This window comes from Python bivittatus, unplaced genomic scaffold (genome assembly GCF_059951505.1).
Source record: "Python bivittatus isolate LINGU-HERP-01145 unplaced genomic scaffold, Pbiv_v1 ctg000030_np1212, whole genome shotgun sequence".
Lineage (NCBI taxonomy): Eukaryota > Metazoa > Chordata > Lepidosauria > Squamata > Pythonidae > Python > Python bivittatus.
The window spans coordinates 998,412-1,018,474 of record NW_028277031.1 but is presented as its reverse complement, the minus strand read 5'-3'; the positions used below and the strand labels follow the sequence as shown (position 1 = coordinate 1,018,474).

The 20,063-nt window shown below is 56.5% G+C and overlaps 2 protein-coding genes across 5 annotated transcripts in view; one reads left to right on the top strand and one right to left on the bottom strand.

Annotated features, from left to right (window-relative positions):
- The window catches only part of PLK1 (polo like kinase 1), a 14,748-nt gene extending 9,261 nt beyond the window's left edge, over window positions 1-5,487 (top strand). The window contains exons 8-10 of the mRNA XM_088152044.1: window positions 2,210-2,364; window positions 2,759-2,941; window positions 3,426-5,487. Coding sequence (XP_088008170.1) covers window positions 2,210-2,364; window positions 2,759-2,941; window positions 3,426-3,632 — 545 coding nt within the window. The 3' untranslated portion in view covers window positions 3,633-5,487. The remainder of the gene's footprint in view (window positions 1-2,209; window positions 2,365-2,758; window positions 2,942-3,425) is intronic.
- Window positions 5,479-20,063, bottom strand: ERN2 (endoplasmic reticulum to nucleus signaling 2). 4 transcript variants are annotated; one of them, XM_088152023.1, is made up of 22 exons: window positions 19,849-20,062; window positions 18,985-19,105; window positions 18,820-18,853; window positions 18,507-18,579; window positions 17,455-17,527; window positions 17,165-17,287; window positions 16,928-17,029; window positions 16,069-16,327; window positions 14,077-14,155; window positions 13,853-14,003; window positions 13,159-13,280; window positions 12,516-12,689; window positions 12,003-12,183; window positions 11,818-11,911; window positions 10,164-10,353; window positions 9,534-9,633; window positions 9,233-9,432; window positions 8,805-8,952; window positions 8,373-8,500; window positions 8,163-8,286; window positions 8,003-8,070; window positions 5,479-7,808 (listed from the first exon to the last, which is right to left on the bottom strand). In XM_088152023.1, exons 1-22 carry the CDS (start codon window positions 19,945-19,947, stop codon window positions 7,632-7,634), a joined length of 2,820 nt encoding a protein of 939 aa, XP_088008149.1. In that variant the 5' UTR covers window positions 19,948-20,062; the 3' UTR covers window positions 5,479-7,631. The 4 variants fall into 4 exon arrangements, with proteins under 4 accessions (XP_088008149.1, XP_088008154.1, XP_088008161.1 ...); XM_088152028.1 differs by having other exon boundaries at window positions 5,488-7,808; window positions 11,818-11,908; window positions 19,849-20,061; XM_088152030.1 differs by having other exon boundaries at window positions 7,803-7,868; window positions 19,849-20,063.

Genomic DNA, 20,063 nt, shown 5'->3' with positions numbered 1-20,063 from the left:
TGGCATCTCTTCTCACCTTGGCAATTTCCATGGTTTGTTCTGACATCCAGTTTGCTTTCTTCTGTTTCTTCATCTTTGGCATTCATCTTTAATGACAACTTTAAGTTCATTCCACCCTTTCTTTGTTTCTTTATCAATGTGGTTCACAACTACAAAGCGATTTGTATTGTTCTTTAAAATGGTGGCTATATGCTTGAGATGATATTCTGGAAACTGGTCAGCTTTGGCTTCACTTGGAACTTCCACATGAGCAGTTCATGATCTCTTCCACAGTCAGCACCTGGCTGGTTCTTTGATGCTGTAATTGAGCCTCTCCATCTCCTTTTAGCAATAATATAGTCAGTTTGATTTCTATATACTCCATCAGGTGATGTCCATGTATAGAAGCGTCACTTTTGTTGTTTGAAGACAATGAAGAATTCATTGGAGTGGCAGAAACTGACAAGTCAGTCTCCTGCTCCATTTTGGTTCCTAGGCTATACAGTCCAACTACACTGTCCTCTTTAATGTCTCCACCTTTGGTATTCCAGTGTCCAATCACAAGCAACCTCATAAAACCTATCAGCCTCCTCTTCTTCTGTATTGGTGGTTGGAGCATAAACTTGGATGAGCATCGTATTAAAGGGCTGTCCACGAAGTCTAATGGATATTATTCAGTAATGGATTGCATTGTGGCCAAGGACTGTTCTTGCTATACTTTTCCTGACTATAAAAGCAATGCCGTTCCTTCTTTGTTTTTCATGCCCTGATAATAGTTTAATAAACTGATAATTTGATCATTTAATAAACGGTGCGATTAAAGGTTAAAAGGAGGCTTCAGTCACCCTTGCCAAAGGCCTGGGGGAAGAGCCAGCTCTTCAGGCCCCTTCGAAACACCTGCAGGGTGGGAGGTTTCTGGATCCCGGGGGAACCTCGTTCCAGAGGGCAGGTGCTGTGACAGGGAAGGTGCGCTTCCAGGGTCCCGATAGATGGCATTGTTTAACCAATGGAACCCGGAGCTGTGCCAACCCTGCCAGATTGAATCAGCCAGGCAGATGCTATATTGTTTGTTCCGTTGATTTAAAATTGAACTTGATCATAAAACTCATCAACCTCCTCCTCTTCTGCATCAGTGGTTGGAGCATAAACTTGAATGACTGTCATATTAAAGGGTTGCCCATGAAGTCTAATTGATGTAATTTGGTCACTGATTGCATTGTAGCCGAGCATCGTTCTTGCTATGTCCTTCCTAACTATAAAAGCCACGCCATTCCTTCTTTGCTTCTCAAGTCCTGAGTAATAAATGGTGTGATCTTCTGGCTGAAAGTGTCTGATCTCTCTCCATCTCAGTTCACTGATGCCTAAGAGGTCAATTGGCAGTTTCATTTCATCTTTCACTGTGTTCAGCTTCCTGTGTTCCTACTGTAATTCTGTCTTTGCAGCTCCAGATTTTCTTTTCTTGCATGGCAACCTCAGCAACGTTATATCCTGAAGGCTTTAATCTATCCTGTCATAAATACCATCGGTACCCCGAAAGATCCTCAGAAATTGCTCAGTGGCACGCTGAGTGCCACCTGACCTGAGGGGCCCATCATCCAGCACCCATCTTCATCATCATCAGTCATTTTATGTTTTCTATCCATGCAGCTTTCTTGATAATACAGGAGTGGTTTACCATTGTCTTCTCCAGCACAATGTGAATCGGGGCCTTGGCATTGTCACTAAGTGACCCTCTGCCTCCGGCGTCTTCCTATATCACTGCTGCCCATTGCAGGTGCCTGCTTGCTGGGCAGCTTGGCAGACAGTCCTGACATTCTTTGCTCATCCCTTCCAGGAACACCCCACCACTATGATGGAGCAGCACAGCAGGACTTGCGGTGGGGGGGGGGGATCAAAACTTTTTTTCCTAAAGAATTAGTATGTTTCTTTCAGAAGATTTGGGTTTTCTGAGGGAGTGAGAGGGGACTGTTTCCCAGCCCAGCTAAATGCCTTGTACCAGTGCCAAGCTTTCCCCACATTGTGAGGCGAAGGGAGGGTAGTCCAGCCGGGGTGCTTCACGGCTTGTGCCTGGTTCCCAAGTGCTCCCTACGTGCAGGTCGGGATGTGCTCGGCAGACGAAGTCACGTTCTCCTGCTGAGTGAGATGAGAAGAGGCTCCTGTGAGAGTCTGGCCTGGCCTGGCCTGGCCTCGCCTGCAGCCGCTGAGAACACTCTCGCCTTCTCTCTCGCAGGCTACCAACTGTGTGATAATAGTGTTGGGGTTCTTTTCAACGATTCTACTCGTCTGATCATGTACAGTGATGGGGACAAACTGCAATACATTGAGCAGAACGGCTCTGAGCTATATTTTGATGTGCGCTCTTACCCAGATGCTTTCAGCAAGAAGGTCAGTGTGCGTGTCTGGAGATCCCCACCCACAAAGTTGGAGCCCTGCTCTTCCCTTGCCTCAGCTCCCATTGTACCTCTGATGGGCAGGAGGGATGAGGGTCCCCACTCTTGCAAACCCGAGCCTGTGCTTGAAGAGGGAATTCCCCTTTGGACTGGGGGAAAGGCCGAGATCCTGGTGGCGTGGCCCGGTGGGATTGGAAGGCTTGCTGGGCAGATGCTCCTGGATCGGCAAGGCTGGAGAGTTCTCCGGGGGCCAGTAATGCGGGCAGGGGGGCGGCAGGGTGTGTGTGCAGCGGGGAGGTTTCCAGCTTCTTCCTGGAAGTGGCATCTCAAGGCCTTTTGTGCTGTGGCTTACCCTGCCCTGCTAACGCACCCTGCTCCTGCCTTCTCAGATTAAGCTGCTGGAATATTTCCAGAACTACATGAGCGAGCACTTGCTGAAAGCCGGCGCCAACGTCACCCCCCGGGAAGGAGACGAGTTGGCGCGTCTCCCTTATCTCTTGAACTGGTTCCGCACCCGCAGTGCAATTGTCCTGCACCTGAGCAACGGCACCGTGCAGGTCAACTTCTTCCAGGTGAGGTGCGGGCCACAGAGCCCTCCGCGGCTTGGGGGGCAGGTGGAGGGGAGCCGGGAAACCCACCAGAGTGGGAGCAAGCTGTGGTCGTGCAGGGACTTTGCTCAGACTGGAGTCCCCACAGGGCGTCTGTGATGGAGCGAGGGGTCGATGCTCAGGGCCCTGCCCTTGCCCAGGTGCCCAGTACACGCTCTGGGAACAGAACCCCTGCCCACCCCCGGCTCCTCCACCCGCTTTCCTTGGGGGAAAGGAAGCAGCCGGAAGGGCCAGCTGGCTCTCTTTTCAGGCCAAAAGGAAGATCTGGACAGCATTTCTGAATTAGCCGGGAGCTTTTGCAGCCCCCGGCCTGTTGGCCTCCTAGCCTGAACCCCAAACCTCTTCTCGGAAGGGGGTTGTGCACTTGCTTTTCCAAGGGCAGCCCCGAGAGCTTTGCTACGAGGCGCTGCTAAGCCAGCCATTGGCGCCGTCTCCTCTCGGCCCACAGGACCACACCAAGGTCATCCTCTGCCCCTTGATGGCTGCCGTCACCTACATCAACGAGAGGCGGGAGTTCCGGACCTACAAGCTGACCCTGATCGAGGAGTTTGGCTGCTGCAAGGAGCTGGCCAGCCGCCTGCGTTATGCCCGTACCATGGTGGAGAAGCTGCTGATTTCTAAATCGGGAGCCGCCCCCATAAGACCACCGACCTAGAGCCTGGGGGGGTCTTTTGGCTCAAAACTGTCCAGCCCCCTTGGCGGGCCTTCCCTGGCTGGGGGCCAGAAGGCCCCCCGCTGCTTTAGGGGTCTGGGGGCCCCTCGGCTAGAGAAGGACTGTAACTTAACAGGAAGTATTTTCTCCGCATTCTGATAGAAAAGCCCCATCCCCTTTTCTGCCCTAATTCAGACTAAGCTGTTTTATACTCACTTTTGAATAAAGAGAAGCCCCTGGCTGTTGCCTTTTGACTTGGATTTCGAGCCAGCCAGACTCCTTCTAACATCTTTCTCTGGAGGTGGGTCCAGATCACGCCTTGCGGGGTGAACGTGCTCCTTTCAGTTCAGGGTGATATTCTGGACCAGTTGCTGCTTACTTGGTGTCACGTGTGAATCAGGCCTCGGCTTGCTTTTCCTTGAGCGGACGACTCCCCTCCAGCTGCGCTTTTCCTCTCTCGGCCCACCCTCGTGTTAGAGCCCTCTCCCCCAGCTGGCCCGCCCTCTTAAAAGCAGGGAGGCTGGCCAGGGACAGAGGTGACTTTGGCCAAAGCCACGGCCCGAGGGAGTCCTGGGCAGGAGAGCCAGCCCAGCCAGCCTCTCGCACCCCGAGCCGCCCTTTGGCGGAGCTGTGGGCTGAGGCTCCCCACCCACGCCGGCCTCCATCCCAGCCCACCTTGCCTGATGGGGGGGAGGTCAGTTCACAGTGAAGTGGCGTGGGTGGCATAAGTTGGGGCGGGCTGATGCCAGGAAGAAAGGAATGGTGGGAGAGACAGGTGGGAGCCCCATGGAAGAGCCCTCACTGCCCCCCAGTCCAGCTGGGCTTCCCAAGACCTGATCTTCCTCTGTCAGGCGGTTTGCCAGGGTTCTTCCATCGGCATCCCGGAGCTCCTGGGCAGGAGGTTTTCCATGATTACGCTGAAGCCACCCCAGCTGTCGCAGCAGCAAATGACGGCCTCCAACTGAAGCACCAGAGGGGGTCCTGGGCAGCTGGAGGCTCGGTGCACCAACAGGCGAGCGACACCCAGGTGCCGGAAGGGTAATGGGCTGGACAAGGCCCAGCAAACAAAGGGAAGCCCAGGATGGAGGCCCCGGGCGGTGGGGACTCATTGCAATGAGGATGCAGTTCCCCCACTGGCATCGAGCCTGTTCAGAGAGCAGCCCCGTTTGGACAGGAGCGCCTGGCCACGGCAGTCCCTGGATGGGTGACTGTGCTATGATCTGCCCCACTATAGTGCTGTCATCTGGCGTTCCCTGCTTCACCGAAGCTAAACAAGCCATTGTGTTTAAGGCCCTTAACCGTTTAGGTCCCTGACTGAGGAAGCCCCTCTCCCAGGACATTCTTGCCCGGAGTGGCCGGGAGAAGCACGTCCGTGCAGATGCCTTGCTCCAGAGACAGGATGAGCACCTGCCTTATCCCCTTTCAGGGTCAAGCGGAGACCTCAGGATTGGAACCCAGAGCCTGGCGGAGATTTTTGTTTCCAGAGTGCTGCTCTGCCTGCTGCTCGGTTACTGTGTGTTTTAAATTCTTTCTTGGTTTACTGCTTTATCTTAGGTTTTTTTATGGGATTGTGTCTTTCCACCAGACCCTCTGGCTAGGAGATGGCAATCCATCTTATAAACAAATGAAGCCAACTTGATCAACTGTGCCTAACTGGGAAAGGGGGTGACCCAAGGAGGCCCACATCTTGTGCAAGAACCGCCTTCTACCATCCATTCCAAATTTCCATAGTGTAGAAAGAGTCTGAAATACACAACCAAAACAGCCTAGTTGCAAGAGGACAAAATCTTGTAAATCTACTGTAATTGTAAATGATTCTGTAAATCCACAGGAATTATATTCTGCTGTCAAGTCTGAATTTACCAACGATACAGAGTCAGACATTATAGACCAATGTTGGTTTATATTATTTTCTGCATGGGCTAAAATGCTAAATAAAAACTCTTCCTAATGTCTTTTTTGCACCTCCCCAAATCACCCTTGCAAAGCTCCCAGGGAGAGGCGGGTTCTCTTGTTCTCCTAGCCTCAGCCCAATCACAGCCTGAATTTCACCACATCCTGACTTCTGAGTCAATCTAAGAAAATGTTCAAAGTCCCAGTTTTCTGGAGTTTTGTCTCACTCTAGGATTTTACATTCCCTGTTGAATGTGTTCTGTCAAAAGGAACAGTGGAAACTCAGAACAGACCTCGCTTCTTTCTCGTTTGTCCTACAGCCACGGCAGTCTACAGTGAGGAGTTTCTAGCAACCAATTTTCAGCAAAAGATTGGCATAATGTATGATTTTTAGCTAACTTTTAAACGTGGAAACAGACTGCCTACGCATTTAGGCATGCTTCTGTTGCTTCCGTGGTTTGCCACGGGAGATTTTTATAATTGTATGCCTAAATGTAATTTGCCTAATAGCCTTGTTGGGCTTCACACAACAGATTACACAATAAAGGGCTGGTTGTCTTGGGTCCAGCCTCGTGTGTGAACACAAGCACAGGTCAGTCATATGTTGATGCCCCGACAGGCAGAGGCTCCCCCTTGGGCCACCAGCAAGATGAGGAGCCCCGTCAGGAGCCACACCGGCTGCAAGGTCCTTTGCTCCCAGGTGGCCCCCCAGCAAGGAGCACGAGCATCGCGGGTTCCATCCACCCTCGGAGCCCGCCAGGGTGTTCCACGGCTGCTTCAGCCAGCTTGTGGGAACCCGTTTTGAATATTTTCTAGGACTGGGCCTTCAGCAGGCGTGGCAGGCAGCACACGTAGGGGAGCGAATCTTTCTTCTCTTCGGGAAGCCAGAGTTCGGTCATCTGCTCATCTCGTCCAACTCATTAATAATCAGAACAGAGTCAAGGATTTTGCTCTGTGTGGCCCCTGTGGCACCTTCCTTGAGGAGTACTCGTCCAATAAGACCATCAAGCCTGCTGTGGATCCACCCAATATTTGACTGTTGTGAGAAATTTTGCCAAATGTTTTCCTGAAATCAAGCTATAGTTTGACTGCAGCATTCCCACAATCCATTAAAATTACCTGATCAAAAAATAACAGTCTGACAATACTATTCTTATGTAAACTTGATCTCATTCTGTCTATTTCATCAAATTATGGCTAAACCAAATCCTGTTTTAGACTTCTGCGTAAGTGCAAATGATTGTAAGGCAGCCGTGATGTTTCACGCTCACAAGTCCGATCCCCAAACCGCCTTCTCAGCTCAACCTTGGTTCAGGTGGCGCTCCTGCTCCGCCATTCCTCCTGCTGCTGAGCAGCCAGGACCCTTTCTGGCTGAAAGAAGATGCTGTGAAAAATGGTCCTTCCTGATGGTTGGGGAGATGCAAAGCACAAGCACCCTGCCTACTGCCTTTCTGTGGCCTTTCTCTATGCTCGTTTATGTGTAAGGGTTTTTTTAACCAATTTACAGCTTTCTGCCACTAACCCCCCACTCCAGAAGGCTGATGAGCCGGGGGGATTTGCTCCTGCTTCCATATTCATTACACGTCTTGTCTTTGGCCGAGAATAAAGTGCCGCGGGGCAGTTGTGGCGCAGAACTAAGGGGGAGAAGGTGATGGCAGAGCGCAGCCTGAGCACCTCTGGCTGCCTTTAGAAATCCGATGCTCTGAAATGTCCACAGGAGGACCAGGGCCTGCTCGCCAAAATGCAGCAAGTTACTCGCTGTACAATGCAAACTGCCTGCGTGAGAGCAACTGAGCCCACGGTGACGTCTGATGCTCGTTATTCTTTTCGGGTGGGAATTCAAGGGAAGGCAACAGCGTCTTCTTGGGAAGGGCGGCCCTCCCACTCTTCCTCTGGTCCCCTTCTCTGAGGCCTCCTGGAAGCCCCCAGGAACTATTTTCTGGCTCCCACACGAACACCCCTGCCCAGGAAGCAGCTGGGGCTGGAACACCGGTGTGCTCATGTTGACTTCGGTCCCTCCAGAGCAGGGACAGGCTGTCGTGTACCAAAGACACTGAGGAGCAAGAAGGCAGGGGGCCGGCGAGCACCCTGTCCCCACTGGAAGGCGCATCACTCCCCCTGGCAGTAGTATCTCTGAAAGAGCCTCTCGCCAGCGCATAAACGCATGGCCTGGTGAGTGTGCAGCAGCAGGCGGGGAAAGCGGTCCACGAAGTACTGGACAAATCCATGGGGGAGGGTGCCAAGGGCCTCCCGGACGCTGCCGGGCAGTTCATGGTAATGATGCTTCTGAAGGAGAAAGAGTCCAGATGCCAGGGCCCCCGAGGAACAGTGCCAGGCTCAACATGGCTGTGATGGTGGGCCAGAAGAGGGACAGGAGGTGCTCAAGGGAATGAGGGGGGCAGCCCGACCACCCACTTGCCACTCAGCCACACAGGGCCGCGTACTCCCCAAAGAGCCCAGCACCAGGGTTGGCAGAGTACCTTATTCCTCAGGGCTCGCAGCAGGTCACGCACCGAGCTGCCATGATATCTCCGGAACTTCCTGAGATCTGGGGGGGCAGAGGGGGCCGAGTGGGTCAGCAAAGCTCCTGCACTTCTCACCCTAGGGCACGTGGTGGGTCCGGAGAGGGCAAGCTCCCACCTGTCTGTAATGGGGCAGAAAGATGCCCCTGCCAGTTCCCTCGCACCACGGCCAGGCTCCCGGCCTCTAGCGTGCTGACCAAGGGCCCGTCCGCCGGCTCCCTTTCAAGGCGGTCACTGACGTCCTGCGGATGGGAGAGAATGGGCAGCAGGGGCAGACCGAGACCCAGAGCGATGGCCGGGGAAGCTGCGCCTGGCACCCGGGACTCACCTGGAAGAACTGCAGCTGCCTCTCAGGGCTCCAGAAGAAGGGGTGCTGGAGGACCTGTGCGGCCGAGGGGCGCAGGCGGGGGTCACTGCTGATCATGGCTTCTATCAAGTCCCGCCCAACCACGTTGCCTGGGGGAGGCAGGCAGGCAGGGAGGCCAGGTTACCTTGGTTGGTCGCCCAAGGATTCACCTCCAGTTCGTCACCTTCTTTACCACACCCCTGCAAGGTAGGCTAGCATAGCAGACAGCAGGGCAAAGTGGAGGGAAAGCGGCTTGGCTATGGCTGAGTAACAGACTGGAGGTGAGCCAGGGCCTCTGGGGAGGCACGACATTGCTCCAGTTCCAACTAGCCTCGCGTGGACAGGATGGCAGCGATGGGGTTCCCCTCCCCACCCCTCCCGCAGGGCCAAAGCACCCCACGGCACCCTCCTTACTGTGAGTCTCCTGCTGGAACCACGACAGCTGGTAGGTGCCTGCCAGAATATTGGCCTGGCGGTGGAAGCCGTGCCCAAAAGGATGCTGCCCGTGGGACAGGACGTAGTAGAAGATGCAGCCAGCGGAGAAGATGTCCACCCCACAGGTCTGCAAGAGAGGGGGAGCAGCAGGGAAGCCATTGTGAGACGCAGCAAGTTCCATGTTTATTCCATGTCTCGGGGTTAGATTTCCATCCTGTCTTTCCTCTGGGACCCCATTTCCCTTAGAAAAACCACCCTGAGAAGTGGGCTGGGCTGGGCTGGGCTGGGCTGGGCTGGGCTGGGCTGGGCTGGGCTGGGCTGGGCAGGATGTCTCCGAGGAGACTGGGACCCTCCACTCCTTGAACTCCCCCCAACCCCAACCCCAAGACCAGGCCAGCTGGGCTCACGGGGCTCTCCTTCGCATCCTCCCTGAGCATCTCGGGTGCGATCCACCCCTCAGTGCCGGGAACGCCCGAGCTGAGACTGAAGCTTTGATGCCCTCCCTGGAGCTTCTTGCACAGGCCGAAGTCAGAGATGACAGCTCGGAGCCGCCCTTGCCCGTCGGGGAGCGAGATCAGGATGTTGCTGGGCTTCAGGTCACGATGAGCTGGAAAAAAAAATGTGGACCCTCGCCACATGCCCGGATCACACCTGGCCTTTGTTTAAGGGGAGGGGGAGGCAGCCAGCCCTTGCTGCCGGGGGGCTCACCTATGCTGAGGGAGTGCAGATGCGCCAATCCGGACATGGTCTGGGACAGCAGGGAGAGCGGATCCGGCCCCTCGCCAGGGAAGGCACAGCTCTCCATGTACTGAAGGGGGCAGAAGGGAAGAGAGCAGAGCAAGTCCTTGCTGGGAGCCACAGCACCAAGCCTGTCCCCCCGCCCCCCCGCCATCTATGCGGGAACAACTATCAGTCCTGATGGTCTTAAAGATCCTGTTACGTAGATGGGCTCTTTAAAGATAAAACTGTTCAAGAGCATCTTGGAGGGGATCCTTCCAAACCACACTTGAATTACCTAACCAAACGTTACTTCTAGTCCTCTCATACAGATACGGTTTGATTTCCAATCATTTCCGAACATTTGAATGGGTGGAAATGTCAGTCAAGACCTTCGTGTTGAAAACAGGCAGCTCCCTGCTCAGGACGGCTGCACAAGGACCCGAAAACAAAGCATCCTGAACGGGATGTAATTGGTGCTATTTTACATGATATGTTTCTGCAACGCAACATATCGGCGTGATCATTTTACAAGCCAAGTTAGCATTTTCTGATTTGGAATAAAATCACCACCCGGATGCAAGCGGCACCAGCAATGGGGCCCCGCCAGGCACGCCTCACCTCCTGCAGGGTGGCCGAGCACAGCTCGAGGGCGATGTAGTGGAACTGCCGGTCTGCCTCGGTGCAGAAGTAGCGCACCACGTTGGGGTGCTCGTCCGACTCTCGCAGCAGCCGCACCTCACGATCCACCAAGCGGACGCTTTCCGGCAGCAAGCGTTTCACCGCCACGTCGCGCCCATCGAAGTGGCCTCTGGTGGGAGGAAGGTGAGGCTGGTCCTCTGTGCCAGGGCCCAGAGTGCCTGCCTTCCCTCCTCCCAGCATTGGGTGTAAGGTGAGAAGGGTGGGACGTAAGCACGTGTTTATATTATGGTTAGGAAATATACCCTTCTAGCATGTATAAAGATATAAGCAGGGTATATAAGATTTAAATGGGGTATGTAGCATATAATAATATACCCCATTTTAAATGGCTACCCATTAAATCCAAGTATTATAAAATATAACAAAATTCCCCAAGGAAAGCAAAGTGCAATATTATAAAAGCAGAGGCCCTAAATAAAACGCTAGCAAGTGGAGAATGTGCTGCCTAAGGTGGTTTGGTTCTTACGAAACAGGCGAAGGAAAGGAATGGAGGCAGGTGGCTGGAAGAGCCTCAAGCTCACCATTTAGGAGGGGGAAGGCCCAGTCCCAAGGTGGCCTTTACTGGGCACTTTAACCCTCCCTGGGGTTCCACGGACGTATTTCCACAAATGCTATCATGTCCTTCTGGAGTGCAGCATCGGGAATCCTTTCTGCCTCTACGGATCCTCCTTTTCACGTAAGGCTGATCTAGAACATCCTGCCCTCACAACGTTGGGGGGGGGGAGGCATGGCCTGCTAGCTGCCTTATTCAGCCTCTTCTAAGGATTTCCAAGCTTCTCAAAACACAGCCAGGAGAGTTTTGCTGCTGGAAAACCAAATTGCTCCAGGTTGGGAGATCAGTTTCCTAAATCTGCAGATGTTAGAAACCACTCGCCTGTTATACCTGCATTGCTTGAGTGAACATCTCAAAGGCAGCGTGATACGTGAGTTCGTCCCATGAATTGTTCTTGAATTTCTCCTTCTCTGGATTCAGATTAATATGTCCTGCTTTAGACGACGCAACTGCATCGTAATGGGTGATTAATGGCTGCTGGATCTTAGCATCCAAACATCGTCCGCTGCTTCATCTGTGGTCATTGACCGGCACAAAGTGTTGTCACCGTGCCTCTGGCTGACTTACATTTCGAGCATGCTTGAGCTGGGCCAGGCTCTATCCCTTCTGGGACAAGGCAGTGAAATGCTATCCCTAAACAAAACAACCTACAGATGGCCAGAACGCATAGAAGATACGTGATCTGCCCAGTTCAAGAGGGACGGATCACAACACCGAGATTCCTGTAGGGCATGACAAAAGCCCTCTGCCAAGGGCCCAGGAAGGCTCTTGTTCTGCCTCTGCCCTCAGAAAATGCCAAAAGCCGGCTGAGCACCATGGGAGGACGCCACACCACTTCTACAACCTGGACACCGAGAGGGAGACCCCATCCTGCCCTCCCTCAAAGTGCCAAGGTTGGTTCTGAGCAGCACAGGACTCTCTGCCCACAGGGACCCCCCTTGGCTGGATTTGCAGGGCTGGGAACTTGCTTCAGAGACCCGGCCCCAACTCACTCGGGCGCAGGAGCAGCCCCCAACTCACCGGAACACAAAGGTGCCCCCTGCCCCACGGCCCAGCACATCCTGGGGCCTGAAGGAGAGCTTCCCCACAGCAACAATTTCTGGGGCAACACCTGCTGAGAGGAGAGGAGAGGAGAGCGTGTACCCCCAGAGGAAGGCACCCCAGTTGCCTCCTTCCCAGCCCCAACCCCTCCCCAGCATACCCACCTTGCCCAGGGCTTCCCATCTGGGGGCTTTGGAGGGACACTCCATCCGTCAAGGCTGAGGAGGGGGGGAGGCCTGCCCCCCGGTCCTGCTCCAGGGAACCTTCAGGAGTCAGTCTTGGAAAATGGCTGAAGGTCGCAGGAGGCCGCTGGCCAGAGCTGCGCCCAGGCGGGGTCCTTTCCCTCTGTGACAGCAGCAGGAGGAACAGAGGGGAAGAAACCACCGGCCTTTACCATGAGGAGGCCCCACCACTGGGATGGGGGCGAGGCTGGCTCCATCCTGGCAGAGACCTTCCCCCAGCCTGGCATTTGGCCGACAGGCAGCATTTTGAAAAGGGACCCAAAAGGCGGGCGGGGGGGAGCGAGAGTCTCCCAACCGAGAGGAGGGACTTAAAGGTGCCTCCTCTAGCAGCTGGCAGGGCCTGATGGGAGCCTCTCCTGGCCTTGGCCCCAGGGCCCCCTGCAACCACCCCAAAGCCCCAAAAGCCAGAGGAGAGTCTGATCCAAACCCACTCACCCAGAGCAGAAGGCAGAGGAGCCCCCCGCCCCAACAAACAGAGGCCACGCCAACCACAACCAGCTCCCAGCCGCCAAACTCGGGATCCATTTCTATCAGAGCCTCCTTCCCGGGGGGATCCGCCCAGGGCCGACCAGCACCCAGATGCTCCTGCAGGCCGCGAGGGGCCAGGAACTGCAACAGACCAGGAGGGCTTCTTGACACGGATGGAGTGGGACACCTGGCCAGTGCCTGGCCCCACACCACGGAGCCTTTCCTGGAAGTGGGGCTGGGCTGGGCTGGGCTGGGCTGGGCTGGGATGGGCTGGGCTGGCCCCTCTGCCCAGATGCTGACTGCAGTGGGAAAGGGGAAGGATGGGGAGAGACAAGCAATCCTTTTGCATGTGCCTCTTGCCCCCCTCCCCTTATCCCCACACTGGCTTCTGATCGTCGGGGTGTTTGCAAGAAAAGCATGGAGGACATCAGGGCTTAACCGCTCGCTCCACTCCTTTTTACGATACCTCGAACAGGAAGGGACGATGCTGAGCGTCCCGCTTTCCTTAGAAGGCCACCATCAGCAGGACCGGAGGAACCTGCCCTGGAGCCTCCCCCCCCCACCCCACCCACACCAGCGACCAGCCTGCGATGCTCCCCTTGCCCCGTACATCTTCGAGGAGGGTCTGGGCAGGGGAGCTGCGCGGCGCAGCAGCCTCCGGGTTCCTCCGCAGGCTCTCGGGAAGGGCCCTCAGCATGGTGGTGTGGACCACCGGGGGCAGCTCGTGATGCCCTGGAAGGAAGGGAGGGGCCCAGGGTCAGCCTGCTGAGTTGGAGGGCTCTTGCCAGGGGAACACTCCACTCGCAGCGCTGGACGTCTCAGTTTAGGGCAGACGCTTTGCCCGTCTTTTAAAGATTCAGTCATGCTGATCAAATGATCCTTTTCTTAAATTCCACCAGATTCCCCTCTGCCCTCATCTAGCGCTAATCAGGGACCTTCAGCCTTCCCCAAACGTTCCAACCACAATTTCTCCCCCCTTCCCTTTCTGAACCCCATGTACCTTAGCTTGACCCCCCCCAACGCTCTGCAAAGGGCAGATCGCTTCTGAGAACACCACACCCCCACCTGGGCATCGGTGGGGTTAGGGTCCCTGCCCACACCTGCAAGCATGCACACGTGTGCGTTCACATGCAGAAAGGCACAACTGCGTGGAGTGGGTGCCTGGACACGCGGCTTCATTCCAGCGGGGCTTTCTTCCCCCTCTGCTCAGGGACCCCGGGCAGCTTGCAGGGAGAGCGCTCCATGGCTTCTGGGGGAGGTCAGGCCTGGCTCTGCACGTGGGCCCGGGAGGCCCAGGAACTCACCTATCAGCAGCCACTGGCTGTGGGGAAGGGGGATGCTGCCCGGCGGGTACCGGATGCCTGTGCTGGGTGTGACCTTGCACTCGCCAGACCTCTGGGGCGTCACCTCACGCGTGATGGGGCCGCTGCTCTGGGCCAGAGCCACTCCCTGAGGCTGCAGGAGGACAGACAGCCCCGTGAGCAGCAGGACCCACCGCCCCACCGCCCCCGGGCAAGGGAAAACTCACCACAAGGGCCATGCCTTCATGCACCAGGGAAGTCAAAGCGTAGAAACCCCCAGCATATTTGCCCACGTACAGGGTTGTCCTGAAACAAAAAGGGAGGCCTGGGAAGGGTGCGGAAGCCCCCTGAGCCGGAGCCCCCCAGGGGCACGGAGAGCTGCCTGGCGGTTTCTGGCGAGATCAGAAGAAGCCAAGGGCCTGGAGGCTTCAGCAACAGCTAGGCAGCCCCCCCCCCCCGGCAGCACTGTTGAACCCACCCCCCAGGGGTGCTTCGTGGGGAACACAGGAGGCGTCAGAGTTAAGGTGGGATATACACTGAATCAAATCCAGAAATAAAGGTCCAACAGCCACAGGGGTTCCTGATCGTCGATATGGAGGCAGCCTACCCCGTAATGGCCTTTGCTGGGGGGCTGGGCTGCAGGTGCTATGTAGGAACAGAAGTTGGGGACGGGGAACTCCCTTTGCAGCCCCTTTGCTCTGGCCCAGGGAAGCAGAAGACCAAAGCCAACCCCAGAACTCTTGCTCGGGGGAGGCGGCGTGGTAGTCGACTCGCCGCCAGCAGACAGGATTTGCTTCCTAGCAGCCACTGAAATTACTGTACGTCCTTTGGGAAAACAGACCCAGGGTTAACCCTGCAGCTGACGCGCGCTTCTTCTGCACCCCGCCATTTTTCTGGAAACCAGGCAGCCGGAGGGTGCTTGCCTGGCGGCAGTTCTCCCTCCCTTTTCCAGCACTTTCCTATGAATGCTCTTTGACTTCCCAGGGGAGCCCAGGGAAATTTTCAAAAGAACCCCCCCCCCAAAAAAAGCTTAAATACGTTGACCATAAAATCAAGCAGCCTTAAAAATACAAAACACAAAGCAAGATTCATTCTGAAAAAAGGAAAGCAATCGGAAAGGCCCCCTGGTCACAAGGCATTTTTATGTGTATGCTGACGATCAAGAACCCCTGTGGCTGCTGGACCTTTATTGTTGGATTTGATTCAATATATATCCCACCTTAACTCTCATGCCTCCTGTGTTCCCCACGAAGCAACCCTGGGGGTTCAGCAATGTTGGCCGGGTGGGGGCACGCGCACACGTGTGTATAAATACCGCTGGGTATGATTTATGCTCTGCCTTTCTACTCTGGCAAGCTTTCAAGGCAGCTGACAACAGTTTTAAAACAAAAGTAGATTGAATCAACACTAAAATACAAAGGATTCTAAAGCTGGAAGGGGACCTTGGGACCATCTAGTCCAACCCCGTGGTCAGAGCAGAAATCACCCCAGACAGATGGGTTGTGCAGCCTCTGCTGCAACAGAGGAAGGGGAGCCCGTTTTCCCTGTGAGGAAGTGCTTTCGAATCCTCAGCTGGATTCTGCTTTCCTGTAACTTGACTCCATTTCTCCATGTTCTGCTCTCTCTGCGTTCAGGTATTTGAACAGCCCCCCCCCTCGCATGGCCGCCCTCAGTCACCTTTATTTCCTCATGCCCTTTCTCTGAACCTGTCCCAGCTTCTCTGAATTCTTCTTAAAGTGGGATGGGGCACTTAAGATGGCCTGCCTCTGGTTCCACTGGTAGAGTCAAGATCAGGTTGCCAGTCTCACTCCGAGCCTGTTTCCAGGCATTCCCAATGTATATAAAAAGCTTCACCTGGTTTAGGATACCTATGCATCTATCAATAAGTTCTGCTTTCTCCAGGGCAGGGACCCTATTGTGGAATGAACTGCCGCTGGAACTGAAGCTAACTTTATTCTCTAGTAACGCTTTAAGGTCTAATTGCAGTCTGCAGTTTGTACGGTATTTGTATTAGTTGCCCTGAGCTGTTAAGGGACTGGGTAGCAAACCAGTACCCTAAAATCAAGCTGTTAGTCTTGATCTCTATGTCTGCTTCCCCCTTTCATGCTCCCCATAAATGCAGCCATGCCACCCCAGATTTCCCCAAAGAACTGCCTTCCAGGAAGTCACCCACGAGCCCTTCAAGATGTACCTAGAACTCTACTCAGATCAGCACTTACAGCAAGTGGGTCTTGGCGACAAACTCCTTGGTAGTCTGGAAACTCCAGTTGATGAGGTGGATGTCCTGAGAGTGCAAGATGAGGTAGCGCAGGCTCTCCGTGGCTATACTGAGGTGGGGTGCCCGGCGCAGACTGTCCTGGTGCCAGGTGTAAACACCAACCACGGGCGATCCATAGTCCTGCATCCAGAGCACCTCTCCGCTCTCCTTGCCCACTGTCACCAGCCAGCCATCTCCGCTCGAGGCAAAATGGGCCACTTCTGTGCCAAGGGGGTGAAAAATGTGGGGTACTGGGCATGCAGCACAGGGAAACCTGAACTGGAAGGCCAGCCAAGCGCGGATACGCGAGGGTCAGGAGCACAGCTAAATCCTTGGAGTTGTTCTTGTCTTGGGTGAGGTGTTAACTTGGCAGGATCTATCAAGCACAGCAACCCTACGCTGAGTTTGGCAAGAGGAAGATCTTCAAGTTTTAGGAGATGTTGGCATATCAAAGATCACACATTTTTAGAAAGGCTGTGATAAGCTTACATCCCACAGACTGGCTGATGAAACCAACAGCTCTTGCAGGGAGAACCTAATCTTTAATAGCAGAACTGCACCCCCAAACTGGCACTAAGAAAGTGGGTGTGATCTCCCCAAAGCTATGGCTGCCATCAGCTGAACTTTTTCCCTGCAATGGTGTTTGGGGGGCAGCACATATTTTCCTTTCCAAGCGTTCAGCCACTTGCCATGACTGCTGACCCCTTATGGACATTCGTTTGATTTCTGCCAGTGCTCCTTCCGCTGCCAGCTGCCAGAGAAGGAAGAGGGAGCGGGGTGGGGAATCCCGGCTGCCAGCCCCGGTCTCCCCAGTTACTCACTGTAGTCATAGTTCTGGTCGTGGAAGGGAGCGGAGTAATCCAAGTACGTGGCGTTCCAGTGCAGCTCGCGGGACTTGGTGTCATACATGGTGATGACATACTCTGCAGACAGGAGCAAGGTTGATTTACCCACACACACCCCAAGCAGAGGAACAGCTGCAGTACATTTCAGGCTGGCATTTCTGCCTCTGAGCGTTCTCAGGGATGTGCAGAGACGCAGGCTCAAGGCATGCTTACGGCTGCGTCCGATGAACAGCAAGGGGCTTGTGGGGCACAGCCCATCCCAGGCCTCTGCGGACAGCACGCTCTGCTTCTCCCCTGATGCCGGATCCACAAGAAACCAGGCGTCTTCCTTTTTCCCTGGGAAATTGAGGAGGAACGCATGTATTCAGAGGCGCTGTATCACTTCAGGTGGAGACGGGCGGGTTCCAGCCCTCCTGATACATTTGCACTGCCTTTCCGAGCCGGGGATAACTCCTCTGGAGCCCCCTCACCTCTGCCTCCTCCTCCACTTTCCCCTTTTGTACCTGTGTAGATCACGCCATCAGAGCTTCGGCAAGGAGAAGATTGCACCAGCTCCGGAATGGTGAAAGGCAGCTTCTAACAGAAAAATAAAAGAGAGAAACACCCCATTTGGCACGGGGCCACACTTAACAAATGGGACTATAATCCTCGAGGCACCGAGGCACCGTCAGGTGGCAGCTGTTCCAGTGCTGCATTTTGGTGCAAGAAACTTGGAAGATGTATGAGTTCTGTGCCAGTAATTGTCATTGTGGTAGCAACGCAGATGCCCCTTGAATTATGCACTGGCCCCCGGAGTGTGAATACCCCCCCTGGCATGCTACAACCTTCAAGAAGTCCAGCCCTTCTGGAAGCCTCAGAGCAATAGCTTCATTTCATATCATCCATAAGCCCCCACAAGCGGAGCAGCCAATTATTATTCCCTTTTGCTTCATCATCCTGTCTTCTCTAAAATAAAGCTCACGACAATAAGAAGTAACCAGGAAACTCTGTGAGGTGTCTTTAATTGCCCAGGATCAACCCCTCCGGGCACATTCTAGATCACTCAAATCTTCTGAATTTCTTGCCCAAACCCGGTGGCCTCACCCTGGCCCCCGCGCTCTGCTTCTCCCTTCTTCCCGGCTTGCTGGACCCGGCTCTGCGTGGCCCCCAAGACTCGCCTGCCTTACCTCTCTTTCTGCCCTTAACTCCGGAGGGCGTTCTGGGCCAGAACCCTTTTCCCTGCAGAATTGCAGGCACCAGATGCCCCAGAGGGAGGAGCCCCCTCTGAGTCTCTGGACACGGCACCTCCTTCGGGCCAGAACTGTGTTCTTACAGGATCGGTTTCCCCATGTGGTGCTCCACAACCCAGGACTCTGAGGATTCAGGCTGCCCTCCCAGCTTTCCTTCCAGGCCCCCTCAGTCCCCCACCCCCAGGGAGTTGCCTAAGGCAGGGAAGGATCCCCAGGAAGTTTCCTCCCCCTTTGGCCCCCAGGGGTGAGACCCAGCCCAGGCCGACCTTCCTTCCCGCCTTGGCTCAGGCATGAAGAGCCCTGCCCCCCGCTTCTTGGTCACTTACCATCAGCCCCCCCTTGTCCTTGCCCCCCACCACATACAAGCTGCCATCGCTGGGGTCTGGGAGAAACGCTGGCCTGGACAGAGAAGATGAGACAGGCGCTGGCTGGCGCTGGAGAGCTCCTCCGGGCACCAGACAAAGGGCTGCTGGGCCGCCCGCGGAAAGCGGCCACCCCCTTCCCCCCCCCAGCCGCCTCCACCTCCTCCGGGGGGAAGGGCGTGTCGTCGGTGCCTTATGAAGGGGGGCGGGCAGGCGGCGCTTTGGGGAGAGCGGGCGCTCCTACCCGCCTGAACCTCCCGGGCCAGCCGCTACTCACTCGGGCTCCCCGCGGGGCACCAGCAGAGGGGGATCTGAAAGCAGAGCGAGCGCCGGTCAGAACCGGGAAGGGGGCGCCCCTGAGGGCGCTCTTGGGGGGAGCACGGTTAGGTTAGCAGCCGCCAGGCCGCCCGGGGAACCCGCCCGCGCCCCGCCCGCCGCTCACCCTCCTGCAGCGTCCACCGGGCGTCCCCCGTGGCCGGGCTCACTGCGCGGAGGCGCCCGTCAAGCGTGGCCACGAAGAGCGGCGCCTCCGACTCCGCCGCTGCGGGGCCGCCGGCCAGAGTCTGCGGAGAGGGGAGACGCAGCGCGTGGACCCGGGGCCAGGCAGCCCGCCCGCCGCAGGTGGGCCCGGGCTTCCCCGGAGGCGGACGGGCGCCGCTCTTGGGCGCGGGGGGCTGCCCCACGGAGAGGCGCTCCGCCCTCCTGCCCTGGGCCTGGGGGCAGAGCCCCCGCTTGCCGCAGGAGGAGGGCCGAGCCGGGAGCCACTTCGCGGGCGCTTTTCAGGGGAGGCTGCGCGGCCCGACGCCGTAGAGCCCGGGCCTTTCGGGGCTCCCGGCGGGCGCCCTCCGTCCAGAGGCGAGACCGAGCCACAGCCGAGCCACCGACTTGGCCGACTCCCCCGCGGGGCTCCCCCACGGCACGCCGACGGCGAGGCGCCCAAGCAGCGGAGTGCCCGGCGCCAACCGCGCTGACAGCGGCTCTCCGGGCGATCGCGAGGATCCGACGAGCCGCATCCGCCGCCTGTCCCGGCGAGGCGCCGGGCTCGCTATCGCCCCCCCCCCCCCGTCCTTTCTGAACCTGCGCCTGGGCAACCAGGCTCAGGAAAGACAGGCAGCCCCCACCTCCCGCGCGCGAGTCTGCGGGAGCACCTGTCCGCTCCCCGCCTTCGCGGACGCTCCTCGCCCCTCCCTTCCGTGGGAGCATCGCTCGCCAAGCCCCAGTTGCTCGGCCGACTGTCCCGACGACCTCCCCTCCCACCCCGCCGGCGGCCTTTCTGGCGCGGCAGGCTGCGTCGGCCCGCCTTTACCTCCGCCGGTGGCAGCAGCAGCAGCAGCAGCAGCGGGAGGCGCAGCAGGGTCGGCGCTCGGCGGTCGCCTCCTGGGGGTCGCTCCTCGCCGTCGCCCATGGCGGCCCTGACATGCCGCGGCTCCCGGCCCCGCGCGCCGCCCCTGCCCCCTGCTCACGGGGAGGAACCGGACTCGCCGGGCCTGGCCTCCGCCCCAGATCCGGCTCCCCGCCTAA

Coding starts and splice junctions, on each gene's coding strand:
- ERN2 (XM_088152023.1), bottom strand. CDS start 19,947: ATGGGCGACGGCGAGGAGCGACCCCCAGGAGGCGACCGCCGAGCGCCG. Junction 17,288..17,454: donor TGATGGCGTGATCTACACAG/GTACAAAAGGGG, acceptor TCAATTTCCCAG/GGAAAAAGGAAGACGCCTGG. Junction 10,354..11,817: donor GGGGGCACCTTTGTGTTCCG/GTGAGTTGGGGG, acceptor TCCTCCCACCAG/AGGCCACTTCGATGGGCGCG.